This window comes from Xenopus tropicalis, chromosome 7 (genome assembly GCF_000004195.4).
Source record: "Xenopus tropicalis strain Nigerian chromosome 7, UCB_Xtro_10.0, whole genome shotgun sequence".
In the NCBI taxonomy this organism is placed as follows: Eukaryota; Metazoa; Chordata; class Amphibia; order Anura; family Pipidae; genus Xenopus; species Xenopus tropicalis.
The window spans coordinates 51414140-51438521 of NC_030683.2; the positions used below are offsets into that span (position 1 = coordinate 51414140).

Sequence of the window (24382 nt, forward strand, 5' to 3'; positions counted from 1 at the left end):
CAGTGAACATTTGATTCCCAATACGTATAGATTTAACTAAGTATGTGGCATGTAGGGGCCCCAATATGAACATACCCCCATATGATCTGTCATTTCAGCTTCTGCAAAATCAACATATTTACATCATTTTATGTAGGATAAAGCTAGTAAAAAGTACACTCACCCCAAAAAGTCATATATTTTTGGAAAGTACACATTTCCCGATATCTAAAATGGGTACCCTTGTCTTTCTACTCCAAAGTACCAAGCCCCAAAGGTTTCCTCAGTTTGCCGATTTTTATGACATTTCCAAAAATCACCTCAAAACTTCCAATATGCAGCATCTTATTTTCTATAGGTCATTAGGTACCAAGATAAAACACCCTATATATGAACCCCAGAGGACTACTGAACAGTTTGATGCCCTATATGCAAAGATTTACCAAACTATGCGGAGTACAGGGGCACCTAAATAAAAATAGTGCATATGAATTTTCACATATGACGCTCCGGCTTGTGCAGTTTTTGCACCCGGTATGTGTATTATGTGCCATAAGACCCCCTAACAGTATGGAGACCCTAGAAAAACATACACTTTCCAAAAGTACACATTCTGACAAACAAATATGGTTTAATACATCTTTCTACTGCAAACTACCAAACTACAAAGCTATGCTAAATAGAACGGTTTTTATAACATTTCTGAAAATTGTCACAAAGCTTGCATTTTGCCCCATTATGTACCCCACATTTAGTAACGTACCTGTAATAAACTGCTGGCTAGCAGTGGGTTAATACTTCTGCTGTGTTAGTTCAGGTACAGATACACACTGGAACTTTTGGTATATTTATTAGAACAAGGCAGGTAGATCTGGCCTGCTCCATGCTTGCTCTCAGCTTAACAGGAAGCACACAACAGGAATAGGAATATCATCATCAAGCAATGGCAAAACAGCCAGAATGCCATTAACCAAGATGATGTCTACACAAGCAGGTTACTACATTCCTCCCTTTTTAGCAAAAAGTAGATCTCGACAATATATATATTATATATATATATAACCAACAGTTATAACTCAGTTCTAAACATTTTAAAGTGGAAATGTCCAAGTTAACCATAACATAGTGGCATTATAAGTCCAGTCTGTCAGGAGGCTTGCGTGCTCGTATCGGATACCTCCGTTCACCCTCAGAGGCTGTAGCACTGGTTGGATTAGATGGATTGTTGGCATCTGGTAATTCCTGTGAGGGCGCTACAGGTACTTGAAAGTCAATGGTAGAAAATGAAGGAGGTACGGGTGACACACTCTTATCTGGAACCAGATGCTCCACATGGACATGAATGTGACGGTTACCAATTTGAACCTCGTACGTCAGGGGACCCCTTCTATGGCAAATGGTCCCTGGAGACCAAAGGCGCCCTGAGTGGCGGAAGTCTCGAACCAAAACCTTATCACCTGGGTAAAAGTCTTTGTATCTTTGTCTGGAGCTATTATGTGCTCTGACTTGTTGCTTCTGATGTTTCTCCACTGTATCAGCTAAAGAGGGTTTAATCAAATCCAACCTGCTTCGGAGGTGCCTCTTTAAAAACAGTTCCGCTGGGGTACTTTCAGTGACTGAATGTGGAGTATTCCTATAATTAAACAGAAATTGACAAAGTCTCAACTCTCCTGTAGTGCGAGCGGACTCACTGGCTACTGAGTGTTTCATCCAAGCTTTTTTAAATGTCTGAACAGCCCGTTCAGCAGCACCATTTGAAGCTGGGTGATAAGGTGGGGTCAATTTGTGCTTGATACCATTTTGTTGCAAGAAGTACTGGAATTCCTGAGATGTGAACTGAGGTCCATTATCTGAAACTAATTCCTTTGGCAGACCATAGGATGCAAACAAATTATGCAGCAAGGTAATCGTTTTCTCGCTTGTACTCGTTTTAGTGGGTAACACCTCCAACCACTTGGAATAGCTATCGATAACCACAAGAAATGTTTGCTGGTTTATTTCAGCATAGTCAATATGGATTCTTTCCCACGGCGATGTGGCCCATGTCCATGGGTGAAGGGGTGCAGTGGGTGGCTGATTTTGTACAGAAGCACAAGCAGTACACTGACTTACAAAAATTTCTATATCTTGATCCAGGCCTGGCCACCACAGGTAACCACGAGCTCGTGCTTTCATTCTGTTTACACCTGGATGGCCTTCGTGAAGTTCATGCAAGAGCCTCTGACGATATTTTGGGGGAATGACAACCCGTATCCCCCACAGTAAACAACCTTGATCTATGGAAAGCTCATCTCTCTTTTCAAAATATGGCTTAAGGATTTTGTCAGAGCTGTAGTTTGGCCAGCCTTTGGAAGTAAAGTCCCACACTTTTGCCAGAAGAGGATCACGACTTGTTGCAGCTGCAATATCTTTGCAAGAAATAGGTAGTTCCTCTGCAAATGAAACTTGAAAAATGACACTTTCGTCATGAACATCTGTTGTATATGGGCACGGAAGCCGTGATAGAGCATCTGCATTCCCATGATCCTGAGAACGTCTATATATAATATCATAGTCATATGCCAATAGGAGTAGTGCCCACCGTTGCATTCGAAGTGCTGCCAATGTTGGAATTGCTGATTTTGGCCCAAGAATGGCCAGAAGTGGTTTGTGATCAGTGACCAGTGAAAACTTCCTTCCATAAAGATATTTATGAAATTTTTTTACTCCAAAAATAATACTTAGTGCCTCCCGCTCTATTTGAGCATAGTTGCGCTCTGTTTGTGTTAGGGTTCTAGACGCAAAAGCAATTGGATGTTCTCCTCCATTAGGCAGTATATGTGATATAACTGCTCCAACTCCGTAGGGTGAGGCATCACATGCTAATCTGAGTGGCTTACTAGGGTCATAGTGTGCTAGCCACTTGCTGTTGGTTAGTCTTTGCTTTGCATCCTGAAATGCTTTTTCACACTCGGCTGACCAAGCCCACTTGGTATCTTTCTGCAAAAGTTCATGTAAGGGTTGCAATAATGTTGACAGATTTGGAAGGAACCGTCCATAGTAATTTAGCAGTCCTAAGAAGGAGCGTAGTTCAGACACATTTGAAGGTGAAGGTGCATTAACAATAGCAGTTAACTTTGTTTCTGTTGGGTGAAGACCTTGTGCATCTATGCGGTATCCTAAGTATTCTACAGACTCCTGGAGGAAGTGACACTTGGACAATTTTACTCGCACCCCAGATGCTTTTAGTTTTGATAACACCTTGTCTAACAGTGCCAAGTGCTTTTCAACAGTTGAACCTGTAATTAAAATGTCATCCAGAAAACAGACCACATGATCAATTCCTTGAAGAATCTGATCCATTGCATGCTGAAAGATTGCTGGAGCTGTAGATACTCCAAATGGTAAGCGCTGGTATTGGAACAACCCCTTGTGTGTGTTGATGGTAAGAAATGGCTTTGAATCCGGATCCAGCTCTAGCTGTTGATAGGCATTTGATATATCAATTTTGCTAAAGTATTTACCTCCAGCAAGTGTAGCAAACAAGTCCTCTACATTTGGTAGTGGGTAGGGTTCTGGTTCAATACAGCGATTGACAGTGACCTTGTAGTCACCACAAAGTCTAATAGTTTTGTCCTTTTTGGGGACCACTACAATTGGGGCAGCCCAGCTGCTGTATTTGACACGTGACACAATACCATAATGTTCCATTCTTTCTAGTTCTTTCTCCACAGGTTCTTTAAGAGCATATGGCAAGGGACGTGGCTTATGAAAAATGGGCTTTGCATCTGAATTTACAGTGATAGTTGCCTTTAGCCCCTTAATACTGCCAAATTCTTCCTTAAAGAGGGAGTCATGTTTACTCAGGATCTGTTCCAGATTTTTGTGAAAGGCAGCTTCAGTTTGTTTGATAGTAAATATTTTAGCCCAATTCAGCTTTAGGTGCTTCAACCAATTTCTGCCCAAAAGGGTGGGCCTGTTGCCCTTCACAACCACTAAAGGCAATGTAAATGACTGACCTTCATATGTGACCGGTGCTAGAATCTCTCCAAGTACAGGAATCTTCTCTCCAGTATAAGAAGTGAGATGTAAAAGTGAGTTCTGCAGTGCAATTCCACCTAAACAGTTCTTGTAAACAAACTCTGATATTAGTGATACAGATGCACCTGTGTCAAGTAACATGTTTACTGGATGCCCATCAATTTCCAGCTTAATATGAATGCCATCATCTCCCCCATGCGTAGTATTGACTGTATTCAAGTCTGTGCAGTCACTTTCCTGGCTGTCACAATTAGACACATATTGCGCCCTGGGCCTGCCTGGTTTGCTTCTGCAGACACGAGCAATGTGGCCTAACTTTCCACAATTTCTACAGGTTTCTGATTTATATCTGCAGTTCAGTTGCTGATGCAGGCCCCCACAGCGGTAGCAGGGTTTGACCCTTTGTGTCTGAAATGCCTGCTCACCTGTAACTGACTCTGTAGGTGGCTGTGGTGAATTTGGTGAAATGGGTTTAGACTCTGTAGTTATTTTAGGGATATCTGTAAATGAAGAACTATTTTGCTGTTTGAATTGCTGAGAGTCACTTCTAGTTAATTCTATGGCCAAGGCAATGTTACAAGCAGACTTGAAAGTGAGATCTGCTTCATTTAGCAGCTTATGCAGGTAGAACTCATCATGGAGGCCACATACAAACTTATCTCGCAAAGCCTGATCCAGGAATGTACCAAATTCACAGGAGGCAGATAGCCGTTTTAAATCCAAAATATAGTCTGCAAGGCTTTCCCCCATATTGTGATTTCTCCTATAAAATCTAAAGCGTTCAGCAATGATGATAGGCTGGGGTTTATAATGCTGAGAGAGGGTCTCTGTAATTCTCTCATAGGACAATTCAGTGGCCTTTGCAGGAGCTATAAGAGTTTTAAGGAGACTGTAGGTTTTTGCTGGCAGTGTAGCAAGTAAAATGTCTGCTTTCTTTTCCTGACTAACATCATTTGCAGACAGCCATCTCTCAAATCTTTCCAAATAAGACTCAAATTCTTCAGCAGATTCTGAAAACTCTGGGACTTTCCCAATGGCAGACATTGTAGCAAGTTACTCACTGTGCAGAGAAGGAATCATGCAGCCTGTGCAGCCTGTTTGCTCTGCAGCTGAGTCTGTTTCTGAGTCCAAATGCACAAATCCTCGTCGCCACTGTAATAAACTGCTGGCTAGCAGTGGGTTAATACTTCTGCTGTGTTAGTTCAGGTACAGATACACACTGGAACTTTTGGTATATTTATTAGAACAAGGCAGGTAGATCTGGCCTGCTCCATGCTTGCTCTCAGCTTAACAGGAAGCACACAACAGGAATAGGAATATCATCATCAAGCAATGGCAAAACAGCCAGAATGCCATTAACCAAGATGATGTCTACACAAGCAGGTTACTACAGTACCAACATAAAACAGTTTGATGCTCTATATGCATAGATTTACCAAACTATGTGGGGTACAGAGGAAGCAAAATTGAAATACAGCAGACAAAATGTCCATGTGCAAAGACTTAGTAACAAAGAACAATGTGAAATGCAATAAAATTGCTAAAATCCCCCCCAAAAAAACTAAAATCAATGGGGTTTTTTTTCCTAGTGATATCTGCAGTCAGAATCACAGTTTGAGTATTTTGGCTTGGGCAAATTAGTTTTACAGACAAAGTCAAGTGAACAACAACTATGCATAGCTGAAAATGCAATAAAATGACTAAAAATGCACCAAAATCACAGAAAATGTAATAAAGACACCAAAATAACACACAAAAGGTATTGCACAGTGCGGTTGGCGAATACACTATCCACAATGGCAATAAAACATTTTTTTCAGGCAAGAAAAAAAAACAATGCGATTAAAAAAACACAATTTTGTGTAAGTGTGTGTGTACACATGACAAAATGTGTTTTGTGTGCATGTGTGTGAGTGTGCAAGTAAGTGTGAGTGCTGTTAGTGCTGTGAATGTGTGAACCCCCCCAAAATGTAAGTGTGTGTGTGTGTATAAGTGTAATTATAAATGTGTATAATTGTGTGTTTGTGTGTGTATCTGGCACCAACCTGGGGTCAAGAAGCTGGAGATCGCAGGAGGGACACGGAAGATCACAGGCACAGCAGCTGCAGTTGGGTCCGGTGAGTGGGCAGTACAGGAAGTAAGGGGGGAGCTCAGGAAGGGAGGGGGAGAGCAGCAAAAGCCTGACACGTAGAATCTACATGTCTGGCTTTTCCCATGGGACCCTTGGGCGATTGTGCCCCAGGGGCCACTATTTACCCCCCTCTGCTCATTCTCTAGGGGGTTGTTTACCTTAAGCGCCGAGCGCAGAAAACGAGCGCAAGATAAAGATAATGTAGCTCCTGCTTGCTTGGGACGTTTATGCCAGGATCTCTGTGCTTGGCAGTGAGATTTGTACCTGGCTCTGTGCAGCAATGATATCTTATAGCCTGTGCCCAGGGTGAGATTTGTACCTGGCTCTGTGCAGCAATGATATCTTATAGCCTGTGCCCAGGGTGAGATTTGTACCTGGCTCTGTGCTGCAATGGTATCTTATAGCCTGTGTCCAGGCTAAGATATGTACCTGGGTCTGTGCTGTGATGGTATCTTCCAGCCTGTGCCCAGGTTGAGATATGTACCAGGCTCTGTGCTGCAATGGTTTCTTCCAGCCTGTGCCCATATAAAGTGCTAGGTGGGGTCTTTATCAATCCCCATCTGACAAGTTGGGCCTTGTTAGTTGGAGATGGAGAGGTATGAAAAACCTGCTGCATGTTAGGACTGCAGATGCGGGAGAATAGATGTGCTGGAGACTGGAGAGGGAAGCCACGAGGGACCTGCTGGACAGAAGGAAGTTAACCTCCATGTTTCCTATATTTTGTGGTTGTTGGTAAATACATTGTAGACTATGCATAATGTAAACATGTTTAAGTTTAAATAATCATTTAATTGTAACAATTGTTTGATTGGTGTTGATTCTTTATTTACTTTCTCAAAAGAACCATAACCCTAGTAAGAGGGATAAAGATTATTATTATTATTATTATTATTATTATTATTATTATTATTATTATTATTATTATTATTATTATTATTATTATTATTATTATTATTATTATCAATCTTACCCCCTATATATATGGCAGACTTATTTCATTTGACCTAAATAACACAAACAAAGATTATGATTTTTAAATTTACATCCCATTTAAATCCCACAGGGCTTAGGGGACGTTATCTATTTAATATCCCTTCAAGGTTTTTTTTTTTATAACCACTTATCGCACTTTTAATGGTACATCAATACCAATCTCCAGTCCACCAACGCGTTGTTAAGTGTCTTCAGGCATGTTTACAGTTCTAAGCCTGGATGCAGGGATATTGATAAGTGGCACTCTAATGGCAAGAACTTTAGGTATAACTTGAGTGGGGTGCTAATTATAGACCAGGCAATCAGGCAATGATTTCAATTAGAGGTATTCCTTTGCCACTTAAGTTTAGAGGCACTTCAAACATTTATGTTGCAGGTTTCTTTTTCTATTATTATTATTATTATTATTATTATTAACATTTATTTATAAAGCGCCAACATATTCCACAGTGCTGTACAATAAGTTTCTACACAAATGCACAGATTTTGTGAAAAGAACCTCTATCAGATGGGCTGCAACCATGTCATATATGTTACACATTTTTCCCATTTGTTAGATGCAACAAGACTCCATTATTCTTTCCACAATGATATTAATAACATAGAACATTTTAGCAAATACATGACAAATACTAATAAGACATAATAACAACAAAAATTGGTGGAGTGATCATAGTTCAGCATTTTTATGTTACCCCTTGTGATTTATAAAAACATTTATTTATATTTATTTTATCACATTATTCCAACCATCCATGTGAACCTAACTTTAAATATTAAAATGATTGTTTATACTGACTATATTTTCTATATTGAAAGCATTATATCAATAGATTGTATAATAGAGCAAAGTGAAAAACAATTAAGCAACAACAGGGAATAGTATAATTATTCTGCACAACATCTAAAACATTTGAAGCAGGATTTCATAGAAATCTGACCTTCAAAAATGTTCTTTATATCAACCTTACATTTATGTCAGTTATTTAGTAATATTTCAACAGTAATTGAAATAAGCATGCATTATTTTACTTGTGAATAAAGGGTGCGATAAAGATTAATACATGTTTTTATCTTGAAATCTGACTAACAATAATATGATTTGTTTGACTTTAGTTCTGAAAGCCAAGAATATGACACAGCAGTAATAAGAATTTTGAATGGTTATAGGGCTTATTTACCATATATTCTTATCCAAGGTAAACTTGCAGCTCACAAAGTGCCTTTAGGGTCTTCCTGATAAAGGGTCTTCCTGTAATTTGGATCATCATGCCTTAAGTCTCCTAAAAAAATTATTTAAACATTAAATAAACTCAATAGGATTGTTCTGCTTCCAATGAGGATTCGTTATATCTTAGTTGGAATCAAGTACAAGGTACTATTTTATTATTACAGAGAAAAACGAAACCATTATAAAAAATATGAATTATTTGATTATAATGAAGTCTACGGGAGATAATGCATATAACAGGGCCTATACCTGTTCATATAAATAAAATTAGGAAAACCTGTAAATAAGAGAAAGGGACAGGAGGTACAGGCAGTCTTGTGTTTGTTTTTTGTAAATGTTGATGCTAGGACAGTTTCCAGACTTCTTATTTTGTTTTACTTGTTCGAGCTTGTTCATGTTTGTGGCTAGAATATTTTTCTGCCTTGATTTGATGTTTGTTTGGGATCTCCATTCTTTTCCAGAAACTCGTAATATTGGTTCTTGTTGCAAGTAGAATATGATGCATACCAGTGTGGTATTTAATAGGTACTAAGATTGATATATCTCCTAGCAGTCCAATCTTGGGGCAGCAGGGGATTGATATGCTTGTCACCTTGGAGATGAGTTTGAATATTTTTCCCACAGTGGTTGATTGGCATTAGAGTCCCACCAGATATGTAATATTTTACTTGTCGATCCGCATCGCCTCCAGCATTTCACAGAAACTGAGGTATGCATTCTATGCAGTCTATTTGTTATATAGTACCATGGTTATATGATTTATGACTAGATTCCATATGACATGATATTTTTACAGAATCAGTATGCAACTACTTGAAAAAAAAATATTGTTCCATTAGGAAGATGTTATGGTAAATTTCAGGTAAAGTTCTCATTCTTTTGGAATTAAGTTAGCTATTAAGTTTTGTTATGTTCAGTATTTTTACAACTCTCCTCTTAATCATTAAACCCCAATATAAATTGCAAGCAGGGATTAAGGATTTTGGACCGTTTGTTCCATGCTGCAGAAAAAAAATTCTCAGACCCATAAGCAGTACACACCCATGAGCATGTACACAAAGAGGTGTCTTTCTCCTGGTACAATCACATACCTGAATATATCACCGATTTTTCGTGCATGTACATTAAGTTGAGAGGGAATTGTGGTTAATATAGTAAGATGGCGGCAGTGTACACAGAGAAGGGAAGCAAATTCGGAATGGAAAATACTACTTCAAAAGTGCATATGAGCAAGTGAAAACTAGGCAATTTGATCACCTACTACTAATCTAGGAATAAGTTGTATATAGTTTATAAAGCTTTCATTCACCATTAATCACGAAAAATCAATGTTTTTTTTTATTTATTTCAAAAACTAAAACCCATACTGCCTGACTGCGCTGGTCCTTTAAACAGGGTTGGAAAACTTCTGTTGTTCCGCCAAACTCCTTGCTGTAGAGATCAGCTGCACTCTGATTGGATATTTCTCCTTGTAGTTTGTCGGGAGTTGCCTGGGAGTTGGGAAACCATTTTAATCTGAAGGCATCACAGAAGTGAAACTAATGGGAATGTTGGCTGAAAATTCAGTTGCTATCTGATAAGTACTAAATACATTCTAGGGGCTAAGGGTCACCTACAGGAGCTGCTCCACCAGCTATTGTAAGTATTTTTTTTTTTTGTTAGCCAGCATCAGTGTCATAGAAGTCATACATTAACCCATTGCCTTCAAAAGAGAATTGTGGATTAAGAGTTATATTTTTACTAGTAGTTTCTTTTTTCTATTCAAAGCTTTTTATTCGAATAATAACATCGTAACAAAGGGTACATTTTCACATTGCTCAATCATCAAATAAATATACATTCTGAAGTTTCAAGTAAGTATTATGCTTTCCTTATTGTTTTAGCTGTAACCTTAAAAGTTTTATACATATCAACAGTAACTTATGGATTTGGTAGATATGCCTAAGTGGTCTTATTTTGTCTTATTTGCACTATGCAGTTTATTTTCTTAGATTATTGCATTGTTTTGTTTGTAGTTTTATCACTGCTTTGTTTTATTTGTCTTTTCCATTGGTGATTTCCGTTGATGCTTGTTGTTTGTCGATATAGTCTATCCATGGTAGCCAGACTGCTAAATAATCATAATATTTATCCCTTATGGATGCTGTTAATTCTTCCATTAGGCATAGTTCATTAATTCCTTTGAACCATTGTTCTTTTGTAGGAACTTTTCTGGAGCGCCAATCTACTGGCATTAGTTCCATTTTATAGAGCACTATTGGGGTTCTATACCATCTTGATATTAATTTATAGGAGGATTCCTGCAATCTACTACTCACTGAGCAATAGTCTTAAAAATTTGTTCCCAGTCCTCTTCTCTAAGAGTTATATTTAAGTCTCTTTCCCATGCCTTAGTATATGTAGGAAAGGCTTTGTATTTTTCTTCCAGTAAAATTTTATATAGGGAAGATGGGGGAGATTTATTAAGACATGAACGCTTTGAGTGTTCATTTGAATGCTCCGAGTGTATTTTCGCTGATTTTTTCGCGTTTGTGCGACCTTTTCGTATGCTTGCGTGACTTTTTCGTAAAAATTTGGAAAGGTTCTGCCGGTGTTTACAATTGTTCGGTACGAAAATTTCGAGACTTTTGGATCACTAATACGATATTATTGTGACTAATACAATGTTTTCGTAACCATTTTCGTGATATTTGCGATCTTCAGAAATTATCGTATCCAATTCGAATTTTTCCCATTCGGGATTCGAACTCGTGTTTTAATGAATCGGCCCCTATGTCTGACTGGGAAAGGTAATGCACATAGTGTTTTAATTTTTGTTAATTCCCTGGCTTTTGTTTCGCTGAGTGTATTTGCTCCCAGCCAGGCTTGTATTTGTCTATATCCCGACTGGTCTGTTTGTGACCAATTCATCTTATTTTGGAGAATAGCGGGGTCTTTCCCGGTTGACACAAGTGGGCTAGTCTGAGACTTTGTATTCCGAAGGCTGTTACATAGCCTTTATCTAATATTCCTGGAGTAAACTCCATATTGCTGTGCATTGGCATTAAAGGTGAGGGATAGGAGGTTAAATTGTATTTATTTCGAACCTCAGACCATATTTGAATACATGTTTCTATAAGTGTATTCCCTTGCATTGGGGGTGTTAGGGCTGGTTTTTGCATCCAAGGTAGAGATTCCAAGAACCCTCCTGTCCATGTATTTTCAATGTTTCTCCATTGCACCAAAGAGTTACAGTTATAATACTCTAAGATTTTAGAAAATACACTCGCTTGGTAATACAATTTACAGTCTGGCATACTGTGTCCTCCTAGCAGTTTTGGTTTGTGTAGTGTAGTTTTGGCAATTCTTTAGTTTTTACCTTGTCCTATGTATGTATCTAACATGTTCTGTAAAATAGATTTTAGGAATGGGTTTTGGCAGTATGAAGAAAAGATATGTATATATACTTAATAATAATCATTTTAACTGAGTTTATTCTACCCGTCCAGGAAAGGGTTTTATTTCTCCATTCCTTTAGGGCAGGGGTGGCCAATATGTCGATCACGGTCCACCAGTCGTTCCCTTGGATTTCTGGTGGACCGTGATCAAGTCGGGGATGTGGAAGTGCTGCGTGAATGCGTACGTACGCTGCATCGTGTATGTACTCATTCAAGCTGCACTTCCATATTCCGCGGTCATCAGTCGACCGCGAAAGTAAAATGTGTGGCCACCCCTGCTTTAGGGTTTTTCAGTTACTTTCTAGTAATGGTTTATATTTAAGTTCAAATAATCTCTTGTGGTTTTGGTGGAATCTGTATGCCCAGATACTTTATGCATCCGGTTTGCCATTTAAATTTAAAGGAGGATTTCAGATTGCACTCTTCTTGTTTCTGGAGGTTTAATATTAGGGCCTCTGATTTGTCCATGTTTATCTTATAATTTGAGAGCTCTCCAAACCTTTGAATCTCCTGCAGTATGTTAGGGAGAGCAACTATTGGTTTTGTTACTTTTAATAGCAGATTGTCTGCAAAGGCAGCTGCTTTGTATTCTACTGAGCCTATTTTAAGGCCTGTTATATCTACATTTTGGTGAATGGCATTTAGGAAAAACTCCATGCACAATACGTAGAGCAGGGGGGACAGGGGGCATCCCTGTCTCGTCCCATTTCGGATATCAAAAGGCTTAGAAAGCAACCCATTAACTCTTACTTGTGCTGAGGGCATTGTATATACTGCCATAATTTTATCTTTGAACTTGGTTTGGATTCCCATTGCTGACAAGGCCGTGTCTATAAAATTTCACTTAAATCTATCGAATGCCTTCTCTGCATCCATCGATAGGAGCAGAGAAGTCGTTCGTGTTTTTGCACTCCAGATTGTCCAGTTTATCACTTTGTGTTTTCTTTGGCCTCCCTTCCCATCACGAACCCCACTTGGTCTCTGTGGATACATTTAGGCAATAATATTTTTAACCTTTGTGCTAGGATCTTAGTTAATATTTTAAGTCTAGGTTTAGTAGGGATATTGGCCAATAAATCCCACAATTTACAGGATCTTTACTTGGTTTTGGAATTATTGTTATATATGCAAGTAGGAATTCTTTATTTAATGGTTCTTTATTTCATAGATTGTTGAATAGGAGGAGAAGGATTGGTGATATTAATTCCTGGAACAGTTTATAAAATTTGGCTGAATAGCCATATGGCCCTGGCGCTTTATTTAGTTTAAGAATTTGGATGGCTTCCTTAATTTCTCTTTCTGTTATTGGGTTTATCTTGTAGATAAGTTCTAATTTTATATTTAAGTTGCTGTCAGGTTGTTTCCTGCTGATCACTATTTATATTGTACAGTTTTTCGTAATACTCTCTAATTATAGCAGCAATTTTTTTTTTTTGTTTTATTTGGAAATTGAATAATCTTTGGACTTCTAACCATAGCGTTGTAAGATTTTTTAAATCTTGCTCTTTTTGGTTCTGCTTATGTTTAGTTTCTAGGTCATGTATTTCGTCCACAAGCCTTTTTATTTTTTCATTTTTCTCCTTTTTCAGCCTAGAACCATGTTTGATTAGGATTCCTCGAGCAAGAGCCTTAAAGGCTTGCCATTTCGCTATGTTTGTGGAGTTGTCTGTCTCGATGTACATCCAATGGACTTTCCATTGGATGTATCTAAGGTTGAGTATAAAGACATATTTAAGTATCCTGCTATTATTGTTATACCCTCTGCAAACTCTTTTAATTTCCATAGAAATTTCTTTAAGCTAGTTGCTTGGTGTCTGTTTGGTAGATATATAGAGCCTATCATACATTTTGTGTTGTATAAAAGACCTTTTACTAATACATATTAGAAATCTATATGTTTATGGATACTGATTGCCACCCCTTTGACTTTTTGTGTTAGATTATTACTTGAGTACCATTTACTATAATGTGTACATTTTTTTAATGGTTGGTCTGTACCTTTAAAGGAAAAGTAACACTAAAAATTTTTAAGTAAAACATCTATTTTACCCTGCCCCAATAATTGCCCTATCCTGCAAACCATTTATTATTTTGAATGCTTTATTAGAAAATACCTGTTAAAACTTGGCTTCCGGTCATTTGAAAAAAGGCGATACGACGATGCAGGGGAAGCATCCACTAAGGCTAGGATCAATCAATTGATCGCCGCATAGTGGATGCTTTCCCTGCATATATCCGGTTTTTTGATATCACAGAATTTGCAAAAGGGTGTCAGGTCCTCTGGTGAGTTAGGAGTTGCTGATTTCCCATCCTTGCTTACTTGAATGTTGAAGGGGAATCCCCATCGGAACATTAAAGGAGAAAGAAAGGTATAAACTAAGTAAGCTTTATCAGAAAGGTCAATGTAAATACAACCATAAGCACTCACAGAAATGCTGCACTGACTTCTCTGAAAAAAGATTTCTTGTGTCTGTAATTCCTGTGCCACAGACACGCAGCTTTCTGTTCTCTGCTCTTTCCTGCTCCCCCTCCCTCAAGAATGCTAAGAACTCACACCCTCCCTTAGGAATGTGGATCTGAGCCAATTAGCAGGAAGCTGACTCATAGGGGCCGATTCATTAAAACACGAGTTTGAATCCTGAATGGGAAAAATTCGGATTGGATACGTTAATTTCTGAAGATCGCTAATATCACAAAAATGCTTACGTAAAAATTGTATTATTCACGATAATATCGTATTGGCCATCCGAAAGTCACTAAATTTTCGTACTGAACGATTGTAAACAGTGGCAGAACCTTTCTGAATTTTTCACACAAGCGTATGAAAAAGTCACGCAGGCATATGAAAAAGTTGCGCAAGCGCGAAAAAATCGGCGAATATGCGATATGTTTAATAAATCTCGCCCATAGTCTTACTAACTGAGCATGTTCAGTTTGGTCTCGGTGTCTGTGCAGGAGTGAGGCATTATGGGAACAGCGTTTTTTCTTCAGATCTTCTGAACAGGTGAAATATGGGGAGACTTAAGGGCACTATTGAGACAACTGAAGGTATGCCTGCAGCTTGAGATTAACTCTTTACTAGCCATTCCTTCTCCTTTAACCCTTTTTTCTGTAGATTGTTTGTTAAGGGTTTTATTAGTTTCCTTTGTTGTAATGTGTACCGCGATAAGTCCTGGAGTAATATTATCTCCACATTCATGTACATTTGTGGTTTTATTTTCCTTGCTTTTTGTAAGATCTCCTCTTTTATCTGAAAAGGGGATAGACAGCATATTATATCTCTGGGTTTTTACGTGGGTAGGCCACGCGGCCTTAACGCCCTGTGCACTCTTTCTATGCCAATTTGTGTTTTTTTTTCCAATATTTGGTTGAAGAATTGTACAACACTATTTTGTAGATTTCTCCCCTCTCTTAGCTCAGGTAGCCCCCTTATCCATATGTTGCACCTCCTGCCTCTATTGTCCAAATCATCCATGCATCTCTGTATATATATTGTTTTAAGGGAAGCTACCTCCTCTTTCAAAGTGGATTTTATTTGTGTAATCATTTCTGAAAAGTCTGTTTTGGTTGGGAGGGTTTTGAGGTATGCAAGAGTAATACAGTCGGAGCTTACCGATTCACTGTCTGATTCTTCTACAGTGCTGCGCGCTTGTCTCTGCGCCATTTTGGTCACATTGGGTGTTTTCCCTTCTTCCCCTCCATGTTCTTTACTTTTTCTGTGTTTCCCCATGGTTGTAGACTAATCTTTAGTATGGTTCTGGACGGAACTTCTCGGAGCCTCTCTCTACTTTCCTTCCACCATGCTGGGCAGCTAGCCACATCTTTCCCCCCCCCATAGTTTTTTTTTTTTTTATCATTTTGTGTTAGATCAGGTGGAGCCCACATAGGACTGCATTATTCTGAAATGATATGTGCTGAGGGTCATGTGCATGAAATTGGTGCTATGTTAAACCTATCGGTTTAATGTGGGTATTATATGTAAAATTAGCACTTCATTTATCCTCATATATGTAATTTGTTCTGTTGGTATAAAACCAGTACTTAATTTATCCTGTCTATTTTAAATTGGCAAGTGGCAATTTATTTACCATAGATATGGCATGACCCTAATAGCTACTAGGAACATTTTTTTGCAAGGAAACCTGGCAAAAATGCTCATTATTACTATCCACCCTTATATAAATGTGCTCAACAGTTATGTAAAACACAAAAAGTAGTTTAATGCATTCTTTAATATTGTTTAGACAGGGTACCTCAGACTAATCAAGTGTTTTTAACTGCATCATATTTATGATTAAAAGATTGCAGCTTGATCATGAGGAAAAAGAAAAGGAACTGGGCATTTTAGTGGTAACCAGAGGACCTTAAGCTTCAAACAAATGGGTGAATAACAGAACAGAACTGAACTGATTGAATTGATTACTGTACTACCAAGATACCTTAGGTAACCCCCCCCCCCCCAAATAAAAAAAAAATTCTGGCAATTGCCATTTAATATAATCATGTGCCTCCCTGGTTAACATTGGCATGAATTTGTGTAGGAACACATAAAAATAAAAATTCTCTTTTTATTGCAACACATGTGTGACTCATAATTCAAACACCTTTACAGTAATAGTCCAATGCTTTCTACTTTTTACAGGCTAAAAAACTGAGCAGAAGCCTGCTAACTATTGAATAAGGCATTTTTCAGAATAAAACTATATGCTGCATTTTCATAAAGGCATGCTATTGCATTATATATATAAACAACTATTTACTTTTAGATATTTTCAAAATATATTTGGCAAGAGAAAAAAACTAGAATAAAACATGAAATGCTTGAAGGTTCCTGATACCTGCCTAAATTATGTTGCAGTACACCTCACTAGAATTCACCATTGGCACCTAGAAAAAAAGCGAAAACATGGATATCATTGAAAAAAACCATATAAAAATGAGACTTACGCAAGTACTGAATATTTTATAGCCACAAATGAAAATATGGATTCTCACCATGCCTAAATCCGCGAGAATTTCTAAGATGGGAAAAAATAGGGACATTCCTACAAAAATAAGTGACCTAATTATAAATGGTAAAATGCTATTGTTGTCATTCATTAAATAAAAATGGGGCCTTTACCCTAGAGACACTTTCTGCTATAAACAGGTACATCATTATATAAACACATTGCAAATAGAAATGCCTTTTAGACAATTTAAAGAATGGGAATTTTTATTACACTGTAAAAAAAACAACTTTCTACGGTATATACATCACTTTGAAAAGAGGTTAAGACAGGAGACCCTTCACATCAAAAATAGTCAAACAAAGAATTGGGAATAAATATATCTCCTGAGACATGGAAAAAAAATATAAAGATCCATTTACAAATCTTCTATAGCAGTAAGAAATAGAGAAAGTAATGCTGAGCAAATCTATCCAGTTTCGTTTGCAGAAAAATTGCGGAACGTTGGAAAAATTCACAAAGTGACGAAAAGTTTGTGGAATGCAGTAAATGACACTAGTAAATAAAATTGTCGGGTGTGTCAAAAAAATGACACGCATCATTTTTTGTACGCACACGACAATTTTTTAGGCTCATCATTTTTTTTTAACATGCGTTACTTTTTGTTGTTGCATGGCAAATTTTTCTGCAGCAAAATTATGTGTCTGTTTCATAAAAAAAATCTGCCAATGGCGAAACGCAGAAATTCACCACCAATACGTGCCTCGCACAAAATTTTGCTCATCACTACTATAAAGTAATTTCCAGATGGTATTATACCCCTATCAAACTAAATAAGACAATTCCAACTTTATCTAATCTTTGCCGGGAATTCTTCAAGGAAAAGGGATCTTTTAACTGTATTTTGCAAAATTTAGCAAAAAGAGTATTGAGAAAAGCAAACATATTTTTTATATAATGACATTAAAACTAAGGTAACAAATTAATCCTGCTGATAATTCTCTACTACTGTACCACACAAAATTCTGTGATCAGAAATGATTTATTACTGCATTTAATTCAGGCTGCAAAAGCAAAATACCCAAGAGATGGAAATACCCCACTAGTGAATACATGGTTTAACCTTGATGTAGAAACCAGGAAATTTAGGGAATTACAGCTTTTTAAAACAAAAAAAGCGAGAAATATTTGGATATTTTGTTTACATGGCAATAATTAACAAAGATGGATCTGCCATTAATCATCCAACTTAATATTAGTTCAAGACAAGAAGCAGTTGTATGTATTATGCAAACAATGTGAGGACTTTTTAAAACACCTACTTTTTCACCTACTTTCTACCCCCCTCTATTGCTGCTTGTATCTCTACAATTTATAAAAAAAAAATATTTTTTTTTTATATCGTTATTGCGAGAGCATAGCAATAATAATTAATGAGTTATTTTCAAAGTATGACTATAAAACAGCAGTAAAAGCAGTGTTCAGGTACATCCTGAATTAAAAATGTTTAGTTCCTTAAATTAAAAGGCAGTCCAGGGGCCCAATTTTGAATAGCCTATATACCATTTACATAAAGTGAAATTAGGGTACCATAAGAGTGTCTTGGAACACAACTCATACCTTTTATCCTCAATACCCTATGACCTTAATGTTTTTAAATCTGTGAAAGCCTGGGCATTTTTTTGTTCTCTGTTGCAATTTAACCGCCTAGTATTCTGATTACAATAGACTCACTTTGGCAAATAGCTGAAGTTAAAATACATATAGAGCAAGGATCATTGTCTCCAAGCATGCCCCTCTACTTTTCAGCTTTTCAAATTGAAATTAATGCTGTGACACAATAGGGATCATTTACTTCCAAAAGTGCAGTGGGAACAGTGAGTTGTGCCTGAAATCATTTTCATTAGAGTTATTCGCATTAATAGGTGCTCTTCAAACTTCCCTATAGTTGTGCTAGACACCACTCAGTCCTTCCTGTCTTCCTTTAGATTGGAAGCTGCTGGGCCTATTGACGCAGGGGAACACTGAAGTGACCTTTATCTCCTGAAAAGGCAGTAGCTTCAAGATTCCCTCAGTGACCTGCAGCAATAGGCGCAGTGCACTTATACACTGAACACCGGAAATAATGGCATTGAACACTGGAAATTTCAGCAGACTTTCATCAGAAAATATTTAGTGCAATACTTAGTGCAATTTAGTGCATTTTATGACAAAGCATATTATTATTATTATTAACATTTATTTATAAAGCGCCAACATATTCCGCAGCGCTGTACAATAAATCACACGTGCAGTTGTGTCCCTTTTGGACGGAAGGTACAGCACAATGGTGTGAAAATTGCCTGTTTGCATTTGTAATGATGCTGGAATTCTGTGAAAATATAGTAACATAGCTATGGAGCTAGAAATAGCACTTTGCACACTGCATCTAGGCAAACAAATTCACTCTATTGTGTCATAATCTGCCATGTAATTGTTGTGATTTTAAAACAAATTTTAATTTAACCTATTACAATAAAATACAAATGAAAGTTTTTACGATTCAAACATTTATTTACACAATTAAAAAAGAAAAGGCAATCAAATGCTCAATGATTATATTAGGGAATGAGAAAGGTCAAGGCCAATAGGGTGTTATAAATTATGAGACATATATAAATTACCAACACTTTACACTGGATTGCTAACTCCCATTTACAACTTCCCTCTTCTCTAGAACTCATGAGTTGGTCTTTATCAATCACAAAAGGAAGTTAGTAGCTCCTATGTGCTAAGAACTTGCTTTTTTTATTTGGGTTAAGTCAGACAGCTACAAATACATCTGCAGTTACTACTGTCCCTGTATGACACACAGTACATGCTTTCACTGTAATCTGCACATCTTCTGTATTTCCATACTTTTGCTTGCTCTTTATTCTCTACCACAAAACAGACACAGTATTTGTTTGGCTCCCATATGCAACTTTATAATTGATTTTTTTTTTTGTGGTTTATGAATTATTGTACCTATTCTATTCTTCATGTCCCTGACTTGAAAAATATATAGCACTGACATTGTACTGTTGTACTATATATTACATCAATATTTAATTTGGTTTTTAACTTTTACATTCAGAGAAACTGTTTACAAGGTCATTTAACAGAAATACTGTAAATTAATACTATACACCCTTTTCTAGTGATAACTACCTGCCTTCTAGAAGTCAAGACAAAAGTAATATGATGGAATGTTACTTGCCTCTCTTGTACACCCAGCATCACTCTCAGTGCTTTTTAAACTGAAACATTCTTAGAGGAGCTATCAAGTTCTTTGGTGCTAAATGCTATAATAAAATACGTTCAGCTTCCTTATTGTGAGAATTTTGTCTAAAGCCATTTTCCTTATGCTGAGTTTAGGTTGTTTTTGACCTAGTTTTGTGTTTGCACTTCAATACAGGTCACCAGCTGTATTTGACAAGATAAATCCTGTCTTCTTTTGTAGTATATCTAAAATGTTATGTGCAACCAAAAAATACACCTTAAAACAAAATAGTTTCACTTCAGTTGTGATTCTCAGCAGGATGTTTTTTTCTTTGCTAGCTATTTTTAAATGACTGGGTTTTCAGAAAGATAGATTCTTAAAATGAACATATGAGATTTAATAGGTACTATAATTCCGTACTGGTTAATATTGTGTATTTGCTTAAGAAGTCCTACTAATGTTTACTAATGTTTATATTGAAACTATTGGTGTAACAATTAAAGATATAACTGGCCCATAGGGAATAAAATGGTTTACATAGGAAGCTCCTTCTCATATGAAATAGGACCTCTGTTGCCATGGGATAGTAAAAAAAACAAAAACCCTTAAATTTTTACTTTAAAGGGAACTCTTACGAGGGGACATGATTACTCTGTACAAGTACATTAGAGGGGATTATAGGAAGATAGGGGATGTTCTTTTTTCCCATAAAAACGATCAACGCACCAGAGGTCAACTCTTTAGATTAGAGCAGGGATCCCCAACCTTTCTTACTCGTGAGCCACAGTCAGATGTAAAAAGACTTGGAGAGCAAAACAAGCACCATAAAAGTTCATGGAGGTGCCAAATAAAGGCTACGATAGGCTATTAGGCAGCCTCTATGCACACTATCAGCTTACAGGGGGCTTTATTTGGTAGTAATTCTTGTTTTTATTCAGCCAATTCAAAAAAACCTACCCGGTTTGGGGGCACTGAGAGCAACATCCAAGGGGTTGGTGAGTAACATGCTGCCCCCGAGCCACTGGTTGGGGATCACTGGCTTAGAGGAACGGAGCTTCCATTTGAAGCGTAGGTGGTTTTTCACGGTGAGGGCAGTGAGGTTGTGGAATGCCCTTCCTAGAGATGTGGTAATGGCAGATTCTGTTAATGCCTGAGGGGCCTGGATGAGTTCTTGAACAAGCAGAATATCTAAGGCTATTGTTACATAGTTACATAGGGTTGAAAAAAGACCAGTGTCCATCAAGTTCATCCCATCCAAGTAAACCCAGCACACTTAACCCACATCTACCAATCTATACACTCTGGTCTTTTTTCAACCCTATGTAACTATGTAACTATGTAACTCAAGAAGACAGCTATCCTGGAGTACATTGATTCTCTGCAGTAGTCATTATTGTAATGGCAATCACCTATTTAGTTACAGGTCATAATTATTTATTTAGGCTGGCTACTATATTAATAGTATTATACAATATTTTGTATAATTGAATGCACAGTGCATTAGAGAAAATTTAAGAATTTAGAAAATTGGTTAGGCCTGATAGGTAGTACATTATCTTCCAACATGGCTAGATATTAGAAGTATTGGCCCACTGTACCATATTACCTATGGACTTTGTTTTTAATAACTGTAAAATACTTCAATTGACTATCATTTATGCAAGGTAAATGACATGACAAAAGAACTCCTCAACTGACCCTTCACCTTGGGCCAACCCACTGACCCCCCCCCCCCCCCATTACATACCTTAATGAAACACCAGGAGACAGAGATGGGGTAAAATGGCACAGTATTTAGTCACATTTTATCAAATAAGTAGGACCTTGCCAGCCTAAACCAAGACAATATTCTAAAGCCAGAATTCCATAAGAGATCACTACTATGCTCTGCCGTTCCTCACTGAAGACTTGAATTTTACTTCCATAGTTGCCATTTCAGATCAGCACTATGTCATTATATCCACCACTGAGCATTATTCTGCCTCTACCTACAGAGAGGATGGCCCCAAACATTGCTACCAGCAAGTGCTGCATCACCAATCATGAGAGAAGTTCATCAGCCCTGCTGCTGGTCCTAGATCTGCAGTGTCTCAATGATAGGAAATCGAATCAAGCTGTCACCTAGCACAAGCAGTAGTAGTGCCTGTATCTATCAATACATTGAACAGTCACAGGAGAGAACCTCCTTTCTCCCTCTGCTAAAATGACCTGTGCAGTATTCTGGCAAGGTCCTACCTCTGCTGTGACAAATAAAACTAAAAATACATTATCATATATCCACTGTTTTGATGGCAAAACACCCAACCTGGAGCCAGTTCCAATTATGTCTCAAGAGGAAAAAAAATTCTTCCTGACCCCATGGCGATCAGAAACATTCCCTGGATCAAGCATTCGTAGTTAACCATGCATTAATACAATGCTGACTCTCAAGTTTCAAGTTTATACTGTATAAAGATACAGAAACCACAATATAACAATGCATTTAGGAATCATTTATATTCAGTTATTTATAGATAAAATGAGAACATAAAGTAGAAAACTCCTAACATTTTTTGCAAAATATGTTGGTGGTACATTTCTACATGCTCAGAAGATAAGGAAGTGAGTGCTTCTTTTCCTGACATCACATCCCTCTCTTTCTCCACCCCCCAGCCCAGCTTACTAGCCTAGCCATAACTCTTTCCTTTTAACTATCATGGTTGCAACTAATTCTGCCAATCTCTAAACATAAACCAGTATAATCTGGCTGCTGGTCATTCAGTTCCCTTGTCATGCAGTCCCTGTTTATAGCTCCAGGGCTTTCCTTTCTAACTTTGGACATTATGTTCTTATATACTTCTATTGTATAAGTTTATGTTTTTACAGAGTCATCTTAAGTCTGTCAACAATACAAGATGTGTAAAGGTCAGTTTGACCTTAAAAATGGATGTTCACTGGTTCATGCAAACCCTATAAATGACTTAATGACATAAAACTGTGTGCACCCACTTTTCATTAGGGGTAGGACAAATTTACCAAAAAATGCCTGTCCCTTTACTATGTGGATTGCTGCTTGTAAAACACTTTACAGTGTTTTTAAAGAAAACATCATTTTCCAGTGATAACACTGGATTGCAGCACATTAAATGGTTTACATACAGCGATCCACATGTTAAAAAGAAAGGCATTTCTGGTAGATTTGTCATGGATGACAAATCTCCCTGTGTGCTTCTACCCCTAAAAGGCTAATTGCTAGTGATGAGTGAATCTGTGCCGTTTTGCTTCGCCATAAAATTTGCGAAACGGCAAGAAAATTTGAGAAACGCATTTGTCGCGCAATTTTTTTGTCGCCCGTGTCAATTTTTTTGTCGCGCTTTTTTGACGCGACAGCCCCTTTTTTTTAACACAGCCGCAAAAAAATTTGCCACTGGCGAAATGCGGAAATTCGCTGCGAATCCATGTCTGGCGAAAAAATTCGCTCATCACTACTAATTGCAGTAAATACAGCTGGATTCTCTGATCTACTACTGACACATTGTGCACAAATAAGAATTTTTATTTCATACAATTTGCACTCGAATAACTATAACATTTCCAGTCTCTTTCCACTGATGGATGTATTTCAAAATATTTACATAGAAAATATTTACATAGGTTCATAAAATCTATAGTAGACTTTGCACACAAGGGAAAGATGTTAAATTATTCGCATTGTACATATTTTTTTAAATGTAGTAAGGAAACAGGGACACACACATTTAATTAGTCTCATCTCAAACCATTTGTTTTAATTTTTTTACTGGCCTGCCATCTATCTTACAGTAAGTTTGCAATCACTTCTCAGTCTGATGCCATACGGAGCTGATTCTTGGCCTACAGAAAAAACGCAGGCTGAGAATTAGCCACTCCACTGGCATCAGTCTTCTACCTTTCTTGCATTATTGTGTCGGCCCAGGTGCAGGCACACATGACGGATATCAGCAAGGATACAAGAGTTTGCATTTGCATTTCAGAGCCGATATTGACCACGGGTGCTGGCAAGGCAAGGTATAAGGTTATTTCCAGTGGAGGGGCTAATTCTCAGTCTGCATTTTTCTGTAGGCCAAGCATTTTTACTCTGTCTGTAATACAGTTTTCTCTATGATTTGGCATATATAATCTTTATTGAATAACTGTCTCTAATTCCATACCACGAAGATTCTGAAATATTTATTTATAAATGTTTACTGAATCCACTCATCCTGTGTTGAGATCTCTAGAGCAGTGCTGTCCAACTTCTGTGGTACCGAGGGGCAGAATTTCTCTAGCATAAATAATGGAGGTCCACTAATGGAAACCAGTTTTGACTCCCCTTCAAACCACACCCATGTTATCACAATGGAGGTAGCGCAACAAATACCCAAATGCTTGGTCCTCACTGCG

The 24382-nt window shown here is 37.6% G+C and overlaps 1 protein-coding gene across 1 annotated transcript; it reads right to left on the reverse strand.

The window, feature by feature from the left end:
• Positions 1-1110: 1110 nt before the first annotated feature.
• Positions 1111-15521, reverse strand: LOC105947833 (uncharacterized protein K02A2.6). Its single transcript, XM_031906500.1, has 3 exons — positions 15405-15521; positions 1673-2490; positions 1111-1462 (listed from the first exon to the last, which is right to left on the reverse strand). Exons 1-3 carry the CDS (start codon positions 15519-15521, stop codon positions 1111-1113), a joined length of 1287 nt encoding a protein of 428 aa, XP_031762360.1.
• Between the last annotated feature and the right edge of the window lie 8861 nt (positions 15522-24382).